General features: G+C 40.2%; 3 protein-coding genes across 6 annotated transcripts; 2 read left to right on the top strand and 1 right to left on the bottom strand.

The window, feature by feature from the left end:
• Positions 1-289: 289 nt before the first annotated feature.
• LOC4336704 (replication factor C subunit 4-like) lies at positions 290-3279 on the bottom strand. The gene is given in 7 exon segments (NM_001419808.1): positions 290-677; positions 769-963; positions 1040-1168; positions 1878-2073; positions 2621-2722; positions 2834-2940; positions 3050-3279. Coding segments are annotated over 7 exon segments (1008 nt in total). The 5' UTR covers positions 3218-3279; the 3' UTR covers positions 290-566.
• Positions 3280-4895: 1616 nt separating this feature from the next.
• On the top strand, positions 4896-8510 carry LOC4336703 (E3 ubiquitin-protein ligase At1g12760-like). The gene is made up of 5 exons (XM_066310087.1): positions 4896-5496; positions 6850-6969; positions 7069-7201; positions 7313-7477; positions 7949-8510. Exons 1-5 carry the CDS (start codon positions 4949-4951, stop codon positions 8123-8125), a joined length of 1143 nt encoding a protein of 380 aa, XP_066166184.1. The 5' UTR covers positions 4896-4948; the 3' UTR covers positions 8126-8510.
• Positions 8511-9303: 793 nt separating this feature from the next.
• Positions 9304-24788, top strand: LOC4336702 (protein unc-13 homolog). 4 transcript variants are annotated; one of them, XM_066310086.1, is made up of 30 exons: positions 9304-9673; positions 9785-9849; positions 10682-10952; positions 11145-11208; positions 11320-11467; positions 11769-11936; positions 12011-12109; positions 12261-12467; positions 12650-12751; positions 13214-13441; positions 14329-14421; positions 15771-15857; positions 15951-16136; positions 16221-16373; positions 16739-16831; positions 17693-17764; positions 18124-18241; positions 19349-19521; positions 19685-19751; positions 20959-21114; positions 21687-21793; positions 21883-21960; positions 22056-22147; positions 22314-22409; positions 22486-22669; positions 23181-23386; positions 23621-23775; positions 23883-24020; positions 24157-24243; positions 24331-24788. In XM_066310086.1, the coding sequence occupies exons 1-23, from the start codon at positions 9520-9522 to the stop codon at positions 22119-22121; spliced, it is 2955 nt and encodes a 984-aa protein (XP_066166183.1). In that variant the 5' UTR covers positions 9304-9519; the 3' UTR covers positions 22122-22147; positions 22314-22409; positions 22486-22669; positions 23181-23386; positions 23621-23775; positions 23883-24020; positions 24157-24243; positions 24331-24788. The 4 variants fall into 4 exon arrangements, with proteins under 4 accessions (XP_066166183.1, XP_015636015.1, XP_025880543.1 ...); XM_015780529.3 differs by having other exon boundaries at positions 22052-22147; XM_026024758.2 differs by having other exon boundaries at positions 24157-24788.
• The last annotated feature ends 7 nt before the right edge of the window (positions 24789-24795 follow it).

Genomic DNA, 24795 nt, shown 5'->3' with positions numbered 1-24795 from the left:
ATTTTGTACCTAAGCTTTCCGGACCGGTATCGTGTTGCACGCATCTTCCTTTGATGGTGCAATGCTTCGTAGCCTATCATTGGTCGAGGGGCCACCTAAGCTCAGTTGTGTGGTGGCACAGATGTACAACTGGAAGGACCATATTTCTCATCCATCCCATAGGGAAAGATGTTCTTTACCAAAATGTAAAGATAAGAAGAGAAATATCCTAGTCTCAGGGCAAAATTTCTATGTCACCATCTACAAACGTCAAATAATGTACTGGACTGTTCATACCAACAAATCGTTTGTGCCAATTTGACTTGCGACGGGCAAGGCCATACAGGCTACATCACTTGAACTGGATGCATAATTTAGCCCCCTTTGGCCATGCTGGATCATTCATTCGACATAAATATATAGAAGTTTTACTCAAGCGAGGCGCTATCTTCCATTGCACATAACATAGATGTTCTACTTTAAGCGAGACATGATTGTACTCAGCAAGCCAGAATATTGTTAACTAAGATCATTAGGTTACCGTGCCAGGACAGTTGCACGTACAGCTATTACCATCTGCAACAAGTTCATGATGCTTTTGCTGTTTCTCTCACCAACGCAAACTTTGCCAGAAGGCCTGATAATTGAAGAAATGAGCCAACACCATCGCAGATTCTCATGTGAGCAAATCCGGTTTCCTAAGGAAATAAACATGATATTTTTATTCAACTGTAGAAAAGAACGATAATTGGTTTGCATAGGTTGCACCTTGATAGGCTGTAAAGTTACCTTCAACAATTCCAGCTTCAGATATTCAGCCATGTCGTAGTTCTTGATAACCCGGAAGAGAGTAGTGATTATGTCAGTGGGAGAGTAGCCCAAATCATATAATTGCTTCAGAGCAGAGCAAGCCTCATCAAACTTTCCATCAAGCACATTTTTCACCATATTCTTGACATGCAACGGATGTGGTTGATCACACACCTGGAGCCAATACAGCATTACTATTAGCTGAAGAAATAACGCACAAAATACAGGGCAAAAGAAGCTATCTGCAAACCTTGAACACATTTTCTTGATTAACAAAACGGAACCCACTAACTGTAGCTTGCAAGTTGTTCAAAGCTTGCCTCATGTCACCATCAGCAGTAAAGATGATAGCTTCAAGTCCCTCTGGCACGTAAGGAACCTTGGTTGTACAAGAAAATAAGAGATTAGATAAAATTAAACCAGCACCCATATATTGGGAGCAAATACAAATTGTATGAATGGTAGGGTGGTAATAGGATATAAACGATTGTTGTGGTTCAAAAGATTAATCCAGGCACTTGGAACAAATTAACTAGATGATCAAACATTCCCAGTATCCAGTATCTACATCACAGAGAGAAAAGGAAGAACTTAAAAGAAAGGTAGAGGGAGTTGCTTGGCTGCAACATTGCAGGCAAGAAAATGCCTAGTGCTGAACATTAGAATGAACTGAAGAGCCATTAGAGGATGACTAACAAGATTTATGACCTCTTCACTTTAACAGCTAGATGTGCCCACTCAGCTGGGTATTTTCAGTAAACCGGTGAGGACTTAATGATATTTGTTAAGACAAATTAATTAATCCTAATAATAACAGCAGATAATTATAGGACAAGAAACGCAGAAACACACGTAAATGCACAATCATAGCTTCAAGGTTACAGGGAAGAACAATATATATGTAGGTGTAAACATAGCCATCAGAAATGATGTTTAACTAAAAAGGTTAATAACAATTGCAGTGTTTCAAAGAAACCATGAATCATAACCAGTGCTATGAGAAATCTGTCGATTTAAGAAAACTTAAGCAACTAGGCAATAAAATGTATAGTCAAGTCCTCGCATTTATAAGAGCTATCAATCATTACCTTCTCAGCTGCTACCACAATCATGAGTCGGCCAAGAATCTCCTGATCTGAAAGCCTTGAGAACCGTACAATAGCACAACGGCTTTGAATGGGTTCAATGATCTTAGATGAAGTGTTGCATGCAAGCGCAAACCTTGTGGTGTTAGAATAAATCTCCATTGTTCGTCTCAGTGCTTGCTGTGCTCCCGATGTCATGCTGCATGTAGCAAGTGCATGTGAGGCAAACTCAGAAACAACTAGCTATATCCTTGATATCAGTAGTTATATGCTTAAAAATCATAATGAACAAGTCTTTAATTCATAACTACTTCAACAATCATCAGAAGTCCTGGCCGGAAATTGCCCAGGTGGTGGTGGAAGAAGCTGCACTATGGCGCTTAGCAGGGCTTTGGTCATTTAGGTCGCAACACCCATGACACAAGATTCAGCCCTAGCATCCCTTTTTTTTTGCCTTTTTTTTCAGTTTTCACCTTGTAAATGTTATACAACTCCTCAGTCTTAATGTAAAAGATGCACAATCCTTGTGTATTCACAAAAAAAAATCATCTCTACGAGATAATATAGCTTTGCTCTTACAGAGATGGAGCAGCCACTAGGTTTCTCCATTTTCACACTGTTGGTATCACTACAATCCTACTACATCTTAACCTCTAGCAATCCGTGGTGAAATTGGCATGTCTGGACTAAATAAGGCACAGTACTAGCAATGGTGTCACATCATCCGCACTAGGGGGTGGCATTACCTGTCAGCCTCATCCAAGATGACGATCTTGTGCCTCCCCGGCTGCAGCGTGACCTTCTTCTGCGCAAACATCTTGATCTTGTTCCGCACCACATCCAGGCCCCTGCAAAAGCACGAATCAACCGTCAGTCCGTCACACACCCAGTCCACACCACGGGCGCACGCCGCACGGCTACAGTTCGCCAAGTCAAAACCACGCCACGGCCGCACCAACCTGTCGTCCGAGGCATTGAGCTCGAGCACGGCCTCGCGGTAGCTAGGTCCGAGCAGCTCGTGTGCCAGCGACAGGATGCTCGTAGTCTTCCCGGTGCCCGGAGGCCCCTGTAGAAAACGATAGTTAAAAAAAAAAAAAGGTTAGAAACGATTCGTCGTACTGCTGCTTGGGTGTTAGCGAGAGCGCGCGCAAGGTGTTCGAGGAAATGGCGCTTACGGAGAGGATTAGGTTTGGCATGTTGCCGTCGCGGGCGATGACCTGGAGGCGGGCGACGGCGTCGGAGTTGCCGACGACGTCGGCGACGCGGGTGGGGCGGTACTTCTCCACCCACGGGATGTCGTAGGCGTCGGCGAGGGCGGGGGCGGAGGAGCTGGAGGCGGCCATGGCGCGGGGCGGATGCGCGGGAGAGGGGAAAAAACCGCGCCGCGGTGGAGGGAAAAGAGGGGAAAGCTGCCCCGCCAGCGGAGGGGAGGGTTTTTTTTTTTTTTTTCGGGCGTGGGCCGCCTTGAGGAGCAAGGGGCATCATCTGTTGGGCCTGAAGCCCACGATGAGCACGGACGGCTGCCGTCGAGACTCGAGCGGCGTCGGCCGTACGGAGTGGCCACCCCGGAAATTTCACTACTTAGTACTATCAAAATATCCAATTCACAGTCCTTAAAGAAATGCCCATTTAATTTGTAAGGCTCTTGGATTTTACTATAGAAACTATGATTTTCTATTAGTTATCACTCCCATCATTCTATTATTAGTCTACCCCACACTAGTAAATTCATCCACCAAACTATCATCATAACCGCCACACCAAAGCCATGTGCTTAACAACCTCCTTCAGATGCTCCTAGCGAGGAGCAGGCTGTTGGAGGAGCTCATCATCACGGCTCCTATCATGGAGCAGGCCGTTGGAGAAACTCACCGTTGCGGTAGCACTTTACTTGCCCATCACACTAGAGCAGCCATGAAACAGGGACGAGGAGGGCAACACCATCAAGGAAGATATGGAGATCATCGCCCCTCGTCGTCAAGATGTAAGATGATGGGTTAGTCCCGCATCAGGGATACTGGAACAACTTCTCGTGGCAACGTCCTGCGACAAAGTAGATGACGTCGGAGCAAATCTCGAGACAATACTGAAAAGTGTGCATAGTCAAGAAGGTCACTCATGAAGACAAAAAGGCAGTCCTTGCTGGTGCCAGTAGCGAGTGTGAGAAGGTGGTTGGTCATTCCTATGTGCTGGGTTATACCGGTTCTCTTTACTCATCCACCAACGTTGTGGTTTGTGGCATTGAGCTACATCCGCAACAACAAGCCTTGCGGATGGACTTGTCAATGGTGGGGGTAGATGTATCGGCAAACAACAAATGCGGTACGGAACGGAGTAATTCATTGTTCCGATGGCCAAATCTAAAATCCTTGCGAATTTTGTGGCAATTTCTAAAAGTACTTGGATGTCGATCAGTGAAATCTCTCTCTATAACAGGACTAAAATGTGTCCCAATATATTACTGTAATATACTCCTACGTTTTATACCACTTAGTAGAAAATATAGTATAACGTAATGTGTTTTACGTTATTCTATCAAAAAATACAATATGCACCATGGTGTAAGTTATTCCCTCGAAGGGCGAAACATTCGGACAATATTTTTTCTAGTGATAAAGTATTTCTTATTAATGATAAATTGTAATTAGAATTTTTCGAGCGGACACACGTTACTTCAAATCAATGGTATAGTTTTCTTGGATAAAATTTCCACTACCAACTACTCCACATATAACGAGCATCAAAACGTGAAAAAACAAGTTGAAAATTTTTTTGGTAAGGAGCAAAAAAACACACTTTAGTTTGCGAACAATGGACTGTTATCCGTCAGTTTTTTTTTTTCGAAAATTAGGTTTAGCTGAGTTGCCAACTGCTTGACATCACTGGTTTCTTTCTGGTCCAACCCCACACGGCCATTCGGCCATCACTGAATAGCGGAAAAACGAGGGAGCAAATAGAAATTCTGTCCAGTCTTCCAACCCACCCCAATTCCTCCTTGCCCCCCTCCCCCTCTCTCTCCCCAGAGGAGCAGCAAGGTCTCTCTCCTCCTCGATCTGCCGCAGGGGGTCCCCTCGATGGCGACGCCTCGCTCCCCGAGCACCCGCGGCGACGCGCTCCTTGACTCGGCGCCCCTGCTCGGCGGGGGCGGCGGCGGCGGCGGCGGCCGGCGCCGAGGGGGCGCGCTCCGCCGGCCGTCGCTCCGCGGCGCGGCGCGGCTGCTGCGGCGCGGGGGGCGGCGGGCGATGCGGGAGCCGTCGGTGCTGGTGCGGGAGGCGGCCGCGGAGCACCTCGAGGAGCGGCAGGCGGACTGGGCCTACTCCCGCCCCGTCGTGGCGCTCGACCTGCTCTGGAACCTCGCTTTCATCACCGTCGCCGCCGTCGTGCTCGTGCTCAGCCGTGGCGAGGACTCGCCCATGCCGCTCCGGACCTGGGTCGCCGGCTACGCCCTGCAGTGCGTCGTCCACATGGTCTGCGTCGCCATCGAGTACCGGATGCGCCGGGGGCAGCGTGACAGGGCCCCGGCGTCCGCCGACGAGGAAAGGGGAAGTGACGGGTCGTCTTCATCTAGCGATGATGATGTCACGGAGGACGATCGCCGTGGTAGCTGCACCGATTGCGTCAGGTAAATGGAAGGATCTGGCTAGTAAGCGTGTTTCCTAGTCCGTGTTACTCACGAGCGGAGCAGCTCAGATTTACGATACAGTAATAGGGAAATGTTTCTTCTGTTTGCCCTTACGCAAGTTCTTACCACGGTATAATGAGCCTTCTATTAGTATGAAGAAAGAGGGGTGAGTAGAAAAGGCTAGATAAGTATTATACTCAGTTTTAACATGCCAAGTTTTATGCATGGTTTGCTGTTCTATGATGTCCTAGAAATATTTATGTTGAGCATATCAATCAGGCTAATGTCAGTAAGACAAAGTGGCTCTGTCATACATAGGATACTGATTACAGTCATGAAGCTCACTCCAGTCAGTCATGCCCAGAATTTCTAGCCTAGTATTCTCTTCTAAGTGGGTTTCAATTACTTAAGAGGTCAAATAATCTAGCGTTGCTTGTTCTCATGACATAGCAACAGTGTTGTGCTTTGAAATTGGTATATGCGCACCATAAGAAGCTAAGAGTGGATCCTCCTAAATAAGCTATAAATTCAATTAGGATAGTATAAGATTGTACCTGCAAAATCATTTCCTTCAACATAAACTAGACAAAATGAATAACCTCATTGATGTTCTTTTGTAGCTGTATATGTGTGTTATGCTTCAATATGCTAAAAGAAATGTGGTCTAATTTATGGGCTAAGGCATCTAATGGATCCAACGTTACCTGGAAAATGACATTTGAATGAGTGGCACATAACCTGTTTAGGTTTCTTTTTAAGACACAAATTATACGCTATTTGGTATTCAGTGAAGAGACCCAGTATCTGATTGGAAAGGTCAACTGAAGACTTTTGTGACCTCAAAACCTGATTCTTTTTTATGTTTTAATACACATTTCTGCAGTCTCATTCTATTGACTATTTGACTGTTCTATTTTTTTAGGCAACACATAAGTTTATAACTGTTATTATATGAGTTTCTTAGTGATGAGGATGATTGAGGAAACATGCTTCTTACGCTGCTAGATAATATTCAACTGCATAGACAATTGATAAAAACATCTTCCAAATAAAACATTGGTCTGTTCCTTCCCTTTTGTTTTCTCTATATTGAATTATACTGCAGATGTCTGTCTCTGTTATGTCATAACATGGTTTGCTGTTTCCTCATATTCATAATGCGGCTTGCTTCTGTCTTCTACTTTAATTTAGTTTCTGAATGCTATCGCACTATCTAGATGTGCTGCTATGGAAAATTCATTCTCTCTATTAACTATTGTATCATGTGATTTTATTTAACAATATTGATATTGAACACATGACCTCTCCTATATGTCTTGTGCCTTATTATTTTTTTATTGTTAACTCTGGCAGTATTGCAAAGCACCTGGAGTCAGCTAATACAATGTTCTCCTTCATATGGTGGATAATTGGATTTTATTGGATATCTGCTGGGGGTGAGGATGTTATCCGTGATGCACCTCAGCTTTACTGGTATGCATCTTTAAATTAACAGTCGGCTTTTCATAATGTCGTCATTTCATTATATTCTTTTGGCACGGTAAACATGTTTCTGTATGACTCACTTTGCAGGCTTTGCATAGTCTTTCTGGCATTTGACGTGTTCTTTGTTGTATTCTGTGTTGCTCTGGCTTGCATCATTGGTATTGCTGTATGTTGCTGCCTACCTTGCATTATAGCTATTCTCTATGCGGTTTCTGATCAGGTATGGCTTTTCAAGTAGAGATAAATTGGTTATGTACATGCAGAAGATGTACATAATTTTATATGACATTCATGCAATAGATAACCTTTTGCAAGATCTTATTGGAATCAGGAAGGAGCGTCAGAAGATGATATTCGCCAAATTCCAAGATACAAATTTCGGAGAACAGATGAACCTGAAAAACAAACTGCTGATGAGACAGGACCTTTTGGTGGAATAATGACAGAGTGTGGCACCAATCAACCTATTGAGAAAGTACTCGCACCTGAAGATGCGGTAAGTTTTTATAAATTTGTGATACATGTATCTCTGACCATAACAATGCCCGAGGTGCTAAAACTCAAAACCTTTTCCAATTTTATTTTAGACAGACTCACATCGTATCGCCCATTCATCATGACTGTTGTACTCTGTCTAGTAAATTCGATAGTGTGAAGGCAAGGGATACTGAAACAATGATTATGTGTTTGCCGTAGCTCATACATCATAAAATATTTTCAACTTTTGGTGAATGTATTTGTTTGTAAAAAATCGTAATGAACCATTTATTCAACATACAAGTTAAAATAGGAATGATTCTTACCCAATTAACCCTGACCATGTTTTGACCAAACCGTTTATTCCAGCCAATACTGCCATGTGCCAAGCTATGCAAAATCCAGAGGATGCACAGGATAATTATCATGTCCATGCTGAATCTCTATGCTATATGAAACTTTAGATTCATTCTTCACTTGACTACTGCAGGAGTGTTGCATTTGCCTTTCGGCATATGATGATGGTGCAGAGCTGCGTGAACTTCCTTGTGGGCACCATTTCCACTGTGCCTGCATTGATAAATGGCTGCATATCAACGCAACATGCCCCCTGTGCAAGTTCAATATCCGGAAAAGTGGCAGTAGCAGTGGAAGTGAAGAAGTATGATTGTGTGAATATCCTCCGGTCGAGAACACCGATCCATTTCAACTTCACACCTGTCTCTGCTAATGCAACCACAGGACCTGACCAGTGTAAATTTTGTATCCAAAATGTGTGATTAGCGTCATATATGTACTTGAAGTGACTCAAGACTGCTGTTCATATCCACATACATGGTTGTCCAATGTGTCTTTTACTGTCCGGAATACATGCTTAGTTGCCCCGTGAGTTGTAATTCTTCGAGTGATCCTCACATTTCCTGCTTGTGTTAGCATGGTTTGTGCTTATGCTCCTGCCTTGGTCATTGGTTCAGCACAAAAACTGTTGTAAATGGGCTATCGGTCCTGTTGAATTGTCAGGTACAAACGAAATGCGTCCTGCTTATGATTCATCTCTTGTACTCTCGAAGTCCTACAGCCAGTTCTTCCGAACTGAAGCATTTTACCGAGCTGGGAGTCATAAAAGATGTTTTTGATCGGTCTGTTGTTGAACTGATAAGGTAATAAAATATTTGAAATCTGAGTTGGATGTGCGCATGTAGCCGTTCTGTAATCTTGCATCAGATGAGGACCATTATGGTACCGTTCATCAAATCCGGTCCAGCAGCTTTCAATACACAAAGGAAGCAGAAATTTCGAGGCCTGTGTTTAGTTCCACGCTAAAATTGAAAGTTTGAAGAAATTAGAACGATGTGACGGAAAAGTTGAAAGTTTGTGTGTAGGAAAGTTCGATGTAACAAAAATTTGAACGTTTGAAGAAAAAAAAGTTGAAATCTAAACAGGGCCCTGGTACTTGTTTGTGTAAAGACACAGCAAACCTTCTCCTTCCGTCCCATAAAAAACGAAACGAATCTAGAACCAGATATGATATATTCTATATGATGAATCTGAATATATGTATGTCCAGATTCGTAGTATTATAATAATGTGTTACATCTAGTACCAAGTTGGTTTTTTATAAGATGGAGAGAGTAGTTGGCAAACGAGTGAAGTGAAGTGCGCATGAATTATCTCGTCAGCAAAATCCCATCGCCGCCGCAAAAAGATTTCAAAAGAAAGACGGCCGTACCCGGTACGCGTCTCGTGTCGTGTCTGCTGCTTTGAAATGTTCACTGCGCCTTGGGCCCCACGCCCTGTTCCTGTTCTGTGTCCTGTTCAATGTTCATGCGTGCGGCCGTGTTCAACGCCTCCCAAAACCTCCCCCCATTCATTCCCCTTTCTTCCTCTCTCAGCTGCTTTCGCTGTGCACTCCGCACTCGCAGTCGCGGCCCCGCAGCTTTCCCTCCCGGCCTGATTCCCTCTTCCGGTCTCCGCTTCCTTCCTCCTCCCTCCCCCGCGAGTTCCCGAAACCCTCGTAGGTAGGGGAGCCGCCGCGCGCGAGGGCGAGGCTGCGGAGCAGCCATGGACTCGGCGGCGCTACTAGAGGTGTACCGCCGCGATCGCCGCGCCCTCCTCGGATTCATCCTCTCTTCCGCCGGCGGCCGCGCCGTCGACCTCTCCCGCGTGGACCTCGACGCCGTCAGCGCCGACTACGCCCTCGGCTGCGTCGCCTCCGGTGAGCCACTGTCCTCGACTAAGTGCTTGCTCGTCTGTGTTGAGGCGGAGGCCTTTAGGAATTGGCGAATCTGATGGCCAGTTGCTTTGCTATTGTTTTTGATCGGAACAGGCGTGCAGTTTGATGCCTCAGAGGCCACCAGGAGGTATTTTGACGAGAGGAGATACCCGATCATGGTATTTGGTGTACTAATCACCCGAAGTTCCCTTTTCCATTTCGACTTGAGCTGATTTGACACTCTGGTCAAATGTTTGATTGGATAAGTTCTCCTAAGTGGTTTATATGAATACAAATGTTTGGGAGGAGAAGTTGGGATGATACTGGTCTGGTTGTGTTTGCCATTCTACCCCTAGTCTTGCACTCTTGCTTGAACGTTTAAAATATTTTGTGTAGCAACACTGCTAAAGAGATGTGACACTGCGATAGTTTGAGCTTACCGAGCCTATATTGAAACTGAATGGAACCATCTTAACGTTCTAATGTTCCACCAGAGTTGAAAAACCACTCAAACCAAAATGTATAGCTAAGTAGCTATATGCAGAAACCCTTTGTCAACTACAAGCAGCATGTTCATTTAGTATAACTAATATCAAATGACTAGTATTGATCTGAAATGATTAATCCTCGATCCAACTTCCAGTTAGTTTACCAGATATCAACCTTTGAGGGTTAAGTGTCTTCTGCAATGACAAAAATCAGGGATTCCACTTAGTGTTCCACTTAGATTCCTAGATGTATGCATATTAACATGATGAGGACTGTCTGAGTGTCTTATGTCAAAGACTTTATCAATAAGCACCCTATTTGTGCTCATCACAAGGATTTATTCGGACACAATAAATTATTCCATTTTCAATTTTGATGATGCTTTTTTTTTCAACACTATAACACTCTCTACACCTTGGTCTGCAATTCACCAACGCAATGCTGGAATCTGAATTTTAGTTTATCTCATGAAGTACTGCTTGAAAGTCTTTCTGTAACTGCTATATGTTTTCCATTCTACAGATGGGCTCTCCATCAGTGAATTCATATTTTCTTCTTTCAAGGCCAGAACGCTCTGGTTCCCCTCCAAACAAAGCAGCACCTGACATTGTCCCTCAAGCACCTGCTGAAGAGAACCCAACTCCAATTAGAGAACATGTTGATTTTTTTAGAGCAGCTATTAACATTTTGGGAACAGATAATGGTACTAAGGATGTTAGTCTGGCAGATATATATCCTAAGCAAGTAAATAAAATGGATATTCTTTCACTAGGTCTACCTAAATTAAGCACAGGTATAAAATTGTGCATGCTTCATTTTGTTGTGCTCTTATATATATTTTTTCGATACAGCTCCACTGAATCTTTGTCAGATATAATGTCCCTGTAATCATTATCATTTTCTCTAATCTTGTTTAGTAAGATCAACTGCGGATTACCTAATTTGTTTTCTTGAACTTATTGTAAACTTCTTTTCACTTTTTAAGAATTGTCAGATGACGATATAAGAGAAACAGCTTATGAGGTCCTTCTTGCCTCACTATTTGTCAGGTAATTTTCATAGGAATCTTTCTGTTGGCCGATTTTATATGTAAGTGGTGTCAAAATTGCATTATATATTGTTGTTTAAACTCAGCTTCTTTAATGATGTGTAACCAACAGCGGAAAAATACTGTTCTCCGAAGAGAAGAAAGAAAAGAAGCCTAAATTCTTAAAAGGTCTAAGGTCTAAAACAGAAGTATCAAATCCATCTCCTCAGCCAGAAAATCATTATTCCCAACTTCTTGATTTGATCCGTGTACAAATGGAGGCAAGGTCTCTTTCACCAAGTTCTGTACTGTTTATTTTTCACTAGTTTAACAAAAAAAAGTTTCATTCTATATTCTTATTTTTATCTGTGACAATGATAGCAAAGTATTTATGTTCACATGCTTGCCAAATGTCAACGCACGAGTTGTACTCTCTTATTGTTTCAACTAGATTATTTTTCATATTTTTGTTGTTCGTTAATCATTTGGAGCCTTTTTTTTTGTTTGTCCTGATTACAAGGCAAGTGAATACTGTTAACTGTGGAGCAAACTCACTATATCAAAATGCTTTTTTTTCCCCAGATCTCTGAATCTATGGATACATTGACAAGGCGAGCTTTAAGACATATCAGTTTGAGGATCGTGCAAGGGCAACTTGACGTGCCTTGCATATCATTACAGCTCTTAAGTTCTGTTGGGAAATCTGATTTCCCTACAGAAAGACTGCGAGTGCAGTGGCAGAGAAGACAGGCAAGCAAGTTTATTTATTCGTGCCTATAGCATGGGAGTTTGTCCTAATTATTGTTTATAATTTTGATATCCAGGCAAATGTTCTCGAAGAATTACTTCTCTTCCCAGGATCGCGTGAGTATGGTATGAGTGAAACATTGCGGATAGTTCTCTCTAAGATAAGAGATACAGAGGCAAGAGCTAATCTTCGTGTTTCTTATCTTTTCTTATTGGTTAAGTAATTTTACTTGTGTTTCGGAAGCCACATCAAGTTTGATCTCTTTCCAAATTAGGTTTAATACTAATACTGAGCTCTTTCTATATTTATGCCGGCAATCATTCCAGGATTGGGTAGTTAGTGTCCCTGATGGGCCTGTTGAGGTATTGACTATCATTGAAAGATACAACGCAAAATTATGTGAAGCCCCAAAGAAATTCAACCTTAAAGGCGAGACCTATCATTGGATCCAGAGCTATCATCTCAACTTTAGACTATATGAGAAATTACTTTGCATCGTGTTCGATATTCTCGAAGATGGGCAGCTTGTGGAGGTTTGCTCTTCTTTACTCTCTATACATCATTATTTCCTTGTTGGTCAGCTTAAAAATGAAAATGTCTAGGTTTTGTTGAATAAGTAAATGACTAAATCTGAAACATTCTTGGACTGCCTTGTGACAGTAAGTCAACGGTTTTATCCTGAGTTGCTGATATTGTTATTTGATTTTACATCCAGGAGGCTGATGAAATACTGGAAACAGTAAAGCTGACCTGGACTATATTGGGTATCACCCAGAAATTGCATGACACACTCTTTGCTTGGGTGCTTTTCAAGAAGGTCTGTTTACTGCTATATATCATCCTTTTCTTCTTTAATTGGGGTGTTTTATCTGTTTTACGATTTTACCTTTTAGAATTCAGAATGAGCACATTGTGAATAGATAGACTTCCTATCAAGTCCTCTACATTTCCTTTGTTGCTGAAGTGCCTAGATTTGTTTATATGGACAAGTGGTACTGCTGATATGCAATCCGATAATGTGCCAACATGTTTGATACCAATAGCACATTGTTTGACAGGGTCTTTCTATTCAGAAGAAAAAGAGTTACAGTTTGTTGTCGTTCAATTAATTATCTTCTGAACAATGATAAATTAAATCGCCTTTACTCTGCTTAGTCCGTGTCTTATCTTAGAGGAAAAGTTTCCTTCTTTCATTCAAAGTGCCAATTTTGATCTCTGAGCATTTTGTCAGTTCTAATACCCACCACACTAACTCTTATGATTATTTTCCTTCTTTCAGTTTGCTGAAACTGGGGAAATTCTTCTACTTAAGCACACATGCCTTCAAACACAGAAGCTTCGATTACATAATGATGCTAAAGAAATAGAGTTGTATACAAACAGCTTTGTTTGTTCAGCGGAAGCCTGTGGCGGAAACATGGCTCTAAGTTTGGTTGACAGTGCTATTCTTAAAATAAATAAGTGGTGTTTTAGACAATTGGAGAATTATCATTCATACTTTAATAAGGTTGGCCACCTCCATTGTTTGGATCACAGTTTTTTTTCAGCTGTTTTTTTTTCTTTTCCATCCACCAAGGGCTCACTTTTTGTGCTCTGGCTGCTTATTGAAAAAGCTATTAATGAATATTAAACCTCACTTGCTGCCAGTAATATGAGGGCCATGGTCACATGATGTTAATTAGCGGTTAGTCTTCTAGTACATTACCTAATCAGCCATGCAAACTGCTTAAGCTTGTGGCATTAAGTCATTGTTGGGTACCACATGAAAGATGATCAGTCATTTGATCACTCTTGCCAGGTCCTCAAAATTTCCAAGAGTTGCTTGTTGACCCAGGGCTGTCTTATGATTGAATCAATATTCATTCCACTCTAAAAGAAGTTATATCCATGTTCAGATTACAAGCTTTATCACTGATCAAACATGCAATACAAGTATGATTCATCGAATTAGAGCCATTGGTCATCGGTTTCTTTTTTTCTTTTTTTGGTTATGCAAAGGTATAAGGCATATGTGCAGAACTTGCAAGACAGTTTTTGATGTAGGTAGAATATCCTTCATTATTTGTCTTATGACCTGACTATGTTAGCGACCTGCTGTGCCCATACAAGTCATGAACTGAAAAAGGTTAATCGTCAACTGTATAAATACATAAAGTGATATGTGACATACGTGTATAACTAGTATGACTAGTATGCAGTCTGCATAACCAAGAAAGCATGAAGGGGAAATTTATTGTGAACTGGAAAAAGACCCATGATTGTTCTTGATTGAATTAACGGTGCAAATTATTTTATTAGGATCAATTTGCAATATTTTTATTTTTTTTTGCAAAAAAGTTAAATTCTACCATAAAGCTTTTCACATAAGTTTCTTTGACTTGACTTCTGTAACAGGTTGACAACTCAATCTTTGAGGGCATGCTAAACTTGGTAGTTATTTCAGAAACAAGCCGCACTGATGATGATGATGATGATGAAAAAGCCATGGTTAGATTTATTATACTTATGCTAAAGTACTGGCATAATATGCTTCACTTTTTGAAACTCAAAACATTACGAATTATGGGCTTGCCACTTTTCATCCACAAAGAGCATGGGAATGTTTTGCTCTTTGGCTAGCTTTCCCTAGCCTTGATAGTGAGCAAGGAAATCTTTGCTAGGAAAGGAGAGACAAATAGATTGTCTTCTCCAAAGCAGGGAAGCCTTCTTATGTTCCCCAAAACAAAATCAAGCGTGGAAACCAAACATGTATTCTTGTCTGCTAACCTTGCTAGGCAAGAGGGGGAGAGAAACCAGTATGCAGTATCACTCTCATTCAATTACAGAGAACAGTATAATGTTGTTTAAGCCATTTTGTTTGAATAAAAACAATCACATGTTTAAAACTTTTTGGAAGTGTTTAAATCATAGAATATTAGTTTTACTATGCTTGTTGAATGATGTAAATATTTTTCTTGAGTTCTGTATAACTAGCCAGCCATCAAACTAGTTGTCCCCTAGGATATGTTTACCATACATGGCAAGTCTAAACTTGGACTGGGGTGTCATCTAGGTCCTTGAAGTTGTAAAATGCGTATTTGGGTCCATAATCTTGGTTTAATGTATCATCCGATGTCCAAAGTGCAGATGACGCAGCTTGGGTGCTGATGTGGCAATCCACGGTGGTGAGAATTTTGCATTTAGCCCCCTCATGCTACAGTATGCCTTCAAGTCTACTCCCACCACTCCCAAATCTTTTGGTGCATGGCTTAAACTATGAATTTGCTGGATGCTGAGAAATGCATATTTGTTGATTTGGGGTGGTAGGAGTCGATTTCGGGGCATACTATAGTGAAGAGGCGTAAGTGCAAAATTCTCGTCACTGTGGACAAGCCTGAGTTGCATCCTCTGCACTTTGGGCCTCGAGTGATACATTAAACCAAGATTAAGGGTGTTTTTTAGAGGGAAAAGGAGAAGATTGAGAAGATAAGTAAAACGAGGTGAGCCATTAGCATATGATTAATTGGGTATTAGCTATTTCAAACTTGAAAAATTGATTAATACGATTTTTAAAGCAACTTTTCTATATATTTTTTTTTTTGCAAAAAACACACCGCTTAGCAATTCGGGAAGCGTGCGCGCAGAAAACGAGGGACTTTTCACCCCTTGTGCTTCAAACCAATGCACCCTAAGGACCCCGTTTTACAAGTTCATGGACCTAGATGACACCCTAGCCCAAGTTTAAGGACTGGCCTTGCATTTTACTCTTGATCATTGTGTCATGCTACTAAAATTCTCAATTTTCCTTATGAGGTTCTTCTAAGTACTATGCTTTGATGTGTTTTTGTCAATTTCAGCTCATTGGGACCCCACTAGATGCTACACAAGAATCTAAGTTGATTCACATTCTTGTTGTCAGATCCATTCAAGCTGCATATAAGCATGTGAGTTAAATCATCTGATGGGCCACTTAAATAACAATCCATTTGGTAATAAAATATTTATTGGATTTCTGATATCATACCATGCTTCATTAGGCCCTAATTTCATCAGATTGCCAATCAAAGGCAGAATTTAAGCATCCATTAATAATTCTTGCAAACGAATTAAAGCTAGTGGCGGAGAAAGAGTGTACTATTTTCAGTCCAACACTTTGTAAACGATACCCTGAAGCTGGAAGAGTAGCTCTGGTTCTCTTGCACCTACTGTATGGGCAACAGCTGGTTAGTCTAGTAACTCCCTTCTAAGCTGTAACAAGTTTGTTCTGTCCACTTCAAATGATGTTTACTATTCTCATTGGTTTCAAGGAGCTATTTTTGGAAAGGATGGATAATTCAGAAAGTTTGAAAGAGATACTGGCAGCAACAAATAATTTTGAGCTTTGTGTAGCTAAGAAGCTTTACTTAATGAATGAGGGAGCTGTTGGTTCTTTGCTGTCCAAATATTTAAAGCCATACATGGTAAGGCATGACTTATATTTGATTTTTCTCGTTGTGTTTTTCTATCACAAAGACATTATTCATTGTTGGTAAGCTACCTGTACCTTGGATGTCTTTACTTTTTATTCAACCACAAAAGATAATTAAGACCTTGGGTTGACAATGGCTAATTGGCTGCAATTATCTGTGGAAAGACCCTGCAGAATTTTATTCTGCTACCGTTTTACAGTAAAACTATAATAACATGCAATCCTGTTAGTTTAGGCAGCAGTCCTGCTAGATGTTAGGGTCACGGTAAAATCATACTAACCTTTTTTGGTGTCATTTGGCATTTCCATGGATACATTTACATTGAACTAAATGATATTTCTGTAATTCCAAAACAGATCAGTCAATTTTCTTCACCTCTCATTCTTCAATGGCTGCATGTTCAACATGAGAATGTCTTGGAGTGGACAAAACGTACCATTGAGATAGAGGTCTGTTGCTACATGCAAAGTTCACTACTAGCTTTTTCTTTTTATTAAATAACTAATTGTTCTTCAACTGCCTCAAAATTCTTATGAGCTTCTGCTCATTTACACTCACATATAGCATAAGGAAAAACTATGTATGTTTTTTTTGGTATGAACTGGTATATGTATCTGTGTTTGGTGCAAAGTAGATCGGATTTAACATTGCCATCCACACGGTTTTATGTAGTAATTGCAATAACTAGCAATATACGTCTTGCAAGTTAAATTGATAATTGCAATCATGTTGAATCTTGCAAGAAAGAAAAGAAAAGGAAAGGAAAAAGAAAAAGAAAGAAAGAAAAAAATTAAACATTGAGCTTCATTTATCCAACATAATTAAACTTACTACATGAACTGATAAACTTTGGTGGTACCGCTGATTTAAATAAAATTTTCATGGCATTCTAAAAAGAACTGGCATGAATGATCTATGCCAAATCGATATGGGTAATATTGCATGCATATTTGATGTAAACACAATTTACAATTTCCACAATGTTTTATGTGGCCTACTTTCACTTTTCCCTAATAAAGTTATTACTTACCTTGGGGATTAGAATCAATGCAATCCTTCTCTCTCTGGATGACAATATATAGAGTCCTCATGGACTATATGGGCCTAATATATGGGCTGGGCCTTGATATATAGATATACATATCAAAAGTAAGCTGGGTTTAGGAGTAAGGACACCCTTTATTTGATCACTTAACTTTATATTGATGGAGACCTCTTTACCTTTAACTCACTTAACTTTGTTAAATGGTTCATGTGAGTGCCTAATGCAAAATGTTTATGAGGCCTGTTGTTTCACCTTTTATCTGTAGGATTGGGAGCCTCTATCAGCTCATGAAAGACATGCAACATCTGTGGTTGAAGTATTCCGGATAGTGGAGGAGGTCAGCTTTCCTTTTACTCAGCGAAGTGGCTACATGATAAGCCCTTTTCCTACCATCAGTTGCATTCCCTCGAGAAAATAGAACCATTCACTTTTGGGTGTTGGTAAAGGCAAACTTTATTAGTACATAACTATTGTGGTTATTTTTTGGTGCTATTTGATTTTTAAATCCAATCTTAACATCTTAAACTCCTAATTACATCTTTTAGTCTTTGCTTGAATATTTACATGTTTCATTTCTTTTCTCCTCCCCCCATCGATTCTGTGAATTGGCCAGTTTCTTCATACATCCTTGGAGTTGTTCGATATGCTTTGTTAAGTCAGTTAATATCTGGATATATTTGATCATTTTATGTGCAGACCATTGAACAGTTCTTTAACTCGAGTCTTCCTCTGGATACTGTCCACTTGCGAAGTCTACTTATTGGAATTACTAGTAGCCTTCAAGTCTACTTGCATCACATGGAAAATCAACAAGGTATGTGTTAGGTTTTGTGTCAACGCTGATGCATTATCTTGGATGAGGTCCAGTACATGCACAACAGACAGGGCACGAAAAGAATATAACCCAATCAGGGCCCTATTACATAAATTTCTGATGTCATTGCTGCGAGATGCTGATATCTTGTGCTCTTTCTTTTGGGTGACACTGCAAATGTCAAATGATGACTTCTAAAAAATGACTATACCCAATAATAAAACACTATTATTTGACATCACTAACATTTCAGTTCAATCACTGTATGCCAACTTGTGCTACAGTTTCTCTACACCAAATAACCAATAGCTAATATGTCAAGCTCTCATGGTTTTTTCTTCCCCGCAAAAAAAAAAAAATCATTCTTCTTCTTTACATTGCGAGGCTATTACAGTTTGCAAAGACACTATAATTGTAGCAGCGGATTATGTGGTTGCCCATCTGACATGTTAGTTGCATATCTTATAAGTTTGAGTTGTTAGTTCCTTCTGTTAGGGCCAACCTACAAAGAGGGCATGGCAGCATTTGTTTGAGACAAAGCAAGAAACTATGAATAAACTTTAGTCTTTCTGTCCCAAGGTTCTTCCCCCTCATCTCTGTTCTCTCTCATCCCAAGCAGCAATGCTGCCTGGCTAGCTTTTCTTCTCTACTTTCTGCAGGTCCAAATAATTTCTTTTCTTTGCGAAATTGAAAAAAAAAACACTGTAGCAAGAAATGTTGCTGGACCTTTGAGTGCTTTATGCACTACCTTTTTCTGGTTTAAAAACAGGTTTAACTATGGACGTTAAATCTGGCATCATTTCTCAACAGGTTAATCAGGTTAGCAACCTCCTCGTAGGCATTGATTCCATTGGTTCTACAGTGCTGATTTTGCACAGTTGGTCTGTTTTCTTGAGTTCTCTGCATGCAAACAGTGTCAGACTTGGGATATCCTTTTGGTCATAATATAATTATGAAGTCTATTGACCCTCTTTTACTATGTTCTTTATTGCCACAGGTTTATACTTTGTTATCTGATACCATGAAACTATAGAAGCATGAAACCATATTATTTTATTTATACTTTGGTAACTAACATTTTGTTCTCTCTGTTTTTCCCCACTGCAGTTCCTAGAGCTACCTTGCTTCCCAGTGCTCCAGTCTTGACACGTTATGCAGAATCAGTGAACCCATTTGCAAAAAGGAAACTCATTGTGCCTACAGTTCCTGAAGAGAAGGTGGCTAATAAATTGAACAATTTGACGGTTCCTAAATTATGTGCGAAACTCAACACTCTTCAAGTGAGTCTTTTGACCTGACTACATTTTCCCTCCGTCCCTTTTCTGAATGAGTTGGTATGTTTGAGTCTGAAGTCAAATAGATGAAATAAGCTACTGCTCTTAGTCAATAACCACACCATAGGGCGAGTTCTATTGTGATCCTCATATTCTCTAAATTATGCAGTTCATTAGGGATCAGCTCGATAACATAGAAGAAGGTATCAAACAATCTTGGGTCTCAGTTCAGTCAGGTAACCATCTGTCTAAATGTGTTTCCACCTGTACAAAGATGTCCTTCCGTGTTATTCTATTGCACACAGTTATTACTTTTTATATTGGTTGATAAGTTGTAAATCCGCGTTATTGATCTCCATGTTGAATGGGCTCTCAGAAAGCAGTTGGAGCTATTTTCTATTTTATGGCTTGCTTCTGGTAGTGGTGGTCCCATATTTGTCTGATGGCATACAACTCCCATATCATACACAACCAGCATGGTAGATTTCAAGCAAAAGCAGCAAAGGCTTCCCAAAAGGGCTACTTTGCTATCTACTATCTTTCTACTTCGTCAAATGCAGTTATAGCCTGTGAGATGTCAATTCTCTTGAACGTTTGGTATCAAGATCCATGGATTGGATTGATTTGGTATAGCTTGGTGTATGTTTTTAGGTTCTGGCTAGCCAAATTTCATACTCACCAAGGATTCCTTAACTTGGGTTACCAGTTTATGGCATTTTCCCCCTTACTTGAATTCCACTCCATTTTGAAATCATACAGAACAATAGGATACTTGTAATGGCTGCACACATCACTAGTTGATGCAAGGGTCGTAAGGTACAACGTAATCTTCCATCACCTAAAAAACAGGGATACCATTTAGTGGCAGTAGGGGTCTGTTAGGATAGGTCTAAAACTCTAAATTGGAGCTTGAAACAGTGAAGCCTACTCAAGCTTAATATATGGTTTGACATGCTACTCTAGAGGAATACACAAAACTAGGCACATTTGTTTTGAGAAACTGCAAGATCATTCTATTCATGGATTCCCAGGACTTTGTTGCAGACTGTGGGCAAGAGTTACATACTATTGGAACATGTGAAGTGTTATTCCTAGCTCATAGCAAGGTATCTACTGTACTATGGAAGAGTGGAAGGCCATGATGGCATGGGTAATGAGGGAGAGTTTTGGGGTGGGAGTTTGACTATGAACTGGGAGGAAAAACCTTCAGGAGAATCTGCATTAATTCTTTCATATATTTTTAACTTAAACAGGCAACAATGCTGTGCCTATAAAAACCTGGCGATAATAGACAGTCTAAACCTCCCAAGTTCCAACAGATACAGCTTTGATAGCTTGCTAATTGGATTGATACTATGCTTAATCCTTCAGCTGAGTTTTTCAATCCCTCAAGCTCAAGCTTATGAATGATTATCCTTTATCCCTCTGCTTTGTTTGTTGTAGCTGTGGGATTGCTAGACTATTTGTCTTGCATTGCTAGTGGACGAACTCTCCCAAAAAACTTATCTTCTGAAGAATCAATCGATGAGTTGTTTACAATATTTGATGATGTGCGAAGGACTGCAGTGAGTACAACTGACAGAATCCTGAACTTCATTGGTGAGCTACTAAGATTCTAGATAGTTTATGCTCTTTACAATTTACGCTCTTATCCATGGAATGAACTTTAAGCAAGTGTATTTAACTTTTAAGTACACTGTAGTCAGTCATTTTCATACTAGAGATTTGTTTGGACAATTGGGCAGGTAGGCTGTTAGAAATTTTGTTATGCTTGCATTTAGTTCTTCAGAATCCATGGTAGTTTACTGCTAGAATTGCTGTCAAATTGCTGCTAATTCATTGATACTATTTTGAATTCATTCAGTTGTATATTCATCATTGGAAGAGCAAAGGTTTGCCAAGAATATGAAGTTGCTGTTGTATGTTGAAACGTATAGTTGCACTATTTGTTCTTGAGCTGCTTTGGTTAAATTAAGATATGGTTTACTAAAGTACATGATATTTATTAGAATTAGATCCTGATAATATAATATTGCTGCAAATTTTGAATTCCATACATTTGTTCACCAACAGTGCCAGATATTAATTCATCTGGAATGGAGAAAGAATAAGAAAACATCCACAATATTGTATATATCAATCACATGAGTTTCTAAAGCAATACTTTGCAGGAACAAGGGCTGTATTCTGGGATATGCGGGACTCGTTACTTTTCTCCTTGTACCGTGCTAGTGTTGAAAGTGCACGTATGGAGATGTTTATCCCTACTATTGATCAAGTAGGAAACCATACTTGAGATACCTGGCTACCTACATTTTATCCTTAATTTTGAGTTTTATTAATGGATGAACTGGAACTATGTTGTAGGTTCTTGACCAGGTATGTGATCTGATTGTTGATGCCCTACGTGACCAAGTTGTGCTGAGAGTATTTCAAGCATGCATGGTATATATTTTTCTATCAATGTTCCATTGTGGAGTAAAAGCTTTATTCATTTAAGGTAGAGTAAAAGCTTATGAAATGTGGATTTAATTAGGAAGGGCTTATTTGGATCCTACTGGATGGAGGCCCATCCCGAGCATTTTTGGAGACAGATGTGGACTTGATGCATCAAGATCTTGCTATGATCAAGGTAAGAATGAGATTTGAGAGTGCATTGTAATTATTATCGAGTGAAGAAAGAAGCAAAAGTCTCTTTATGTATCCAGCATATTTTATATTTTTCAACATGTTGATATCTCGGCGAACCTTAACACTGTAACAAGATTTATTTGCCTTGACTGTTGATTTTCTTCTAGGATCTCTTTATAGCTGAAGGCCAAGGTTTACCATTGGATTTAGTTGAAAAGGAGGCTAGACTAACTCATCAAATACTAGACCTATTTGTGTTAAAGGTATGCTATTCCTTTCTCTTTTGTTTTGCAGAAAGAAAAGTTCTGCAGTAGCCAACTAAATGAAAATGATTTTCAGGCTGATACAATCATTGACATGTTAATAAATGTAAGTGATCAATTGCCTCACCATCTTGAACTTACAACTACTCGAAGAAGACATGTACATGATGCCCATACCCTTCTTCGAGTTCTGTGCCATAAGAAGGATAAAACTGCCTCTACGTTTTTGAAAATTCAATACCATCTTCCAAGGTCTTCAGGTCAGAAGAATATTAATTCTTTCTAATCTAGAGTTTAGATTATCTGTAATTTTGTTAGAAATAATTTTAATGGCAGGCCATTGAATTTGTCCAGTTGGTAGCTTGGGGAAAATAATTTTTGGAAATTGGCTATATTAGTTCGGGAATGGCAGTTTGATATTCATGCACTGCCTTAGCAATACTATATGGTGGTGCCAAATGGGTGTAGGGATGAAAGTGAGCAAACATGTAGTTCAGGGTGTGATTTGGCCAATTTCAGCTAGAGAATGGAAATTGAGCCAGGATTTCTTAGTGTTGTAACCCCATTTCATGTGTATTTAAGCACATACTAAGTATGCTGCTCTTGCCCCTTATGGTAAAAGAAGATGAAGAAGCCTATTTTGCTCTAGCGATTATGTGTTTCTACTCATATGCACTTTAACAGCGGTGCTTAGCATTTCCTCCAAATTAAGTGCTTTCCAGTTCTATCAGTTTTGATTAGGGAATGACTGCTATTGCTCCATTTGTGCAGATTATGACGATATTTCTACAAAGAACGCACCATCAAAAGCACCTATGTTTTCTGACATGCTGAAAAGTACTTCTTTCAATTGGTCAGAAACAGGACAGCAGAGTTTTAGGGTTATGAAGAAGAAACTGCAAGATACCTGGCAGTAAAATATGTCTTGGAGATAATCGGCTTGGTTTGCACATAACTTTTCCATATATGTGCAGCAGGTACGTCATAAAAATAAATTTCAAATCCCATAACACCTGGGTATATGCAAAAGAAAAAATGTCAGCACTGTATGCAAAAAAAAAAAAAAAAAAAAAAAAAAAAAAAAAAAAAAAAAAAAAAAACATCAACTCCTGTGCTTTCAATCCTGCCTAACATTTGCACTCTCGGATTATTTTTCACGATTGTTACATCTTTCATGTTTATTGCACTTGTAAAAACACTGTGCAATTCAGCTACATATCCAGGATGGTTCTTACTTCTCAGAAGGTTGGTATTGAGAGCAACAAACACACATTTCTCCTGATGCCTCTGAGGGCCCACAGCCTTTGGGAATCGTCTGGCCCTGATAGAAATGAAGCAAACCAATACCCAAATTTAGCAGTAAAAGGTGTAGTAATAATATTATATGGTACAATGGACTTGCTCTATGCATGATGACCTCCGTATATTAAACAGATATTACCTCACATAATGTCATTTGACATTTTGCAACAGATGACGAATGCAAAAGGAAGTTCTAATTGCCTATTTTGATGAGTTGGAACTTGGCAGAACTGGACTTATTATACCTGGGACTATCCACCTCCTGGGAGCTCAATATATTCCCTGTCATCAAGGAAATGAAGCATCAAAGTAAGCTACTATTACACTAGTACCTCTAAATGTATTTCCGTTGCTGCTACTATGTGCCGAAGTAATGAGGATGCGATTAAATCAGTTGTTTTTCTCGAACACGAGATTAAATCAGTTCTCCGTTCTATCTTGCAAGGAGCAAGGTCTTCTGAGCCCTAGAACTAAATCACCATGAGGGCAGCAACCGCAGCATGCATCTGGGAAGTGTTGCTGATAGTTGGAGGTCAGAGTTCTCATTTCTGACTGGAGCTTCCCCAGCGTGATAGCATTCATTGCAGACCAATGTAGAAGATTTTTCTGGCGACTACAGGAACGGTGTCGTGCCTCAACACTGCCAGATCGTCGGAGAAAATCTGCATGTGAACTCTCTGGCCTAGAGCGGCAGCAGGATCAAGAGGGGAAAAGAATTGCTTGTTTACTGTCATTGCACGAGTTTGCGTTCATAGACGCCGTTGCCTTCTGTTCTATGCCTGCGGCACATTACGAGAAGCGACAGCAATAATCGTTCGCGGGAAAGAAGCTGGGAGAAAAATGCCACTGATGTCTCCTCATAACCTGCTACTGTAGTTTTTGACGTATTGTATCTGAAATTCTGAAATTCTGAATGCCGTAGTCAAACTGCTGCATGAGAAATTAGATGTATGTTTTCTGCACCCAGCGACTTCATCATCTAGGAATTCCAGTCGCAGGTACATAATCTGGTCCTCCAAGGCTCCAACAATATTATGCTCTTTATGCACAAGTTAGTATTACCCTCTTTATGCCCAAGTTAGTA

This window comes from Oryza sativa, chromosome 4, assembly GCF_034140825.1.
Source record: "Oryza sativa Japonica Group chromosome 4, ASM3414082v1".
In the NCBI taxonomy this organism is placed as follows: Eukaryota; Viridiplantae; Streptophyta; class Magnoliopsida; order Poales; family Poaceae; genus Oryza; species Oryza sativa.
Note: the sequence above shows the minus strand (reverse complement) of the source record. Positions and strands in the feature narration are given on the sequence as shown.

Excerpts from the sequence above, each read along its gene's own strand:
- LOC4336703 (XM_066310087.1), top strand. The coding sequence starts at position 4,949 with ATGGCGACGCCTCGCTCCCCGAGCACCCGCGGCGACGCGCTCCTTGAC. Across the intron at positions 6,970-7,068 it reads GATGCACCTCAGCTTTACTG|GCTTTGCATAGTCTTTCTGG; the intron begins GTATGCATCTTT and ends CTCACTTTGCAG. Across the intron at positions 7,202-7,312 it reads TCTATGCGGTTTCTGATCAG|GAAGGAGCGTCAGAAGATGA; the intron begins GTATGGCTTTTC and ends TATTGGAATCAG.
- LOC4336702 (XM_015780529.3), top strand. The coding sequence starts at position 9,520 with ATGGACTCGGCGGCGCTACTAGAGGTGTACCGCCGCGATCGCCGCGCC. Across the intron at positions 12,468-12,649 it reads AAGATGGGCAGCTTGTGGAG|GAGGCTGATGAAATACTGGA; the intron begins GTTTGCTCTTCT and ends TTTTACATCCAG. Across the intron at positions 21,794-21,882 it reads TTATCCCTACTATTGATCAA|GTTCTTGACCAGGTATGTGA; the intron begins GTAGGAAACCAT and ends ACTATGTTGTAG.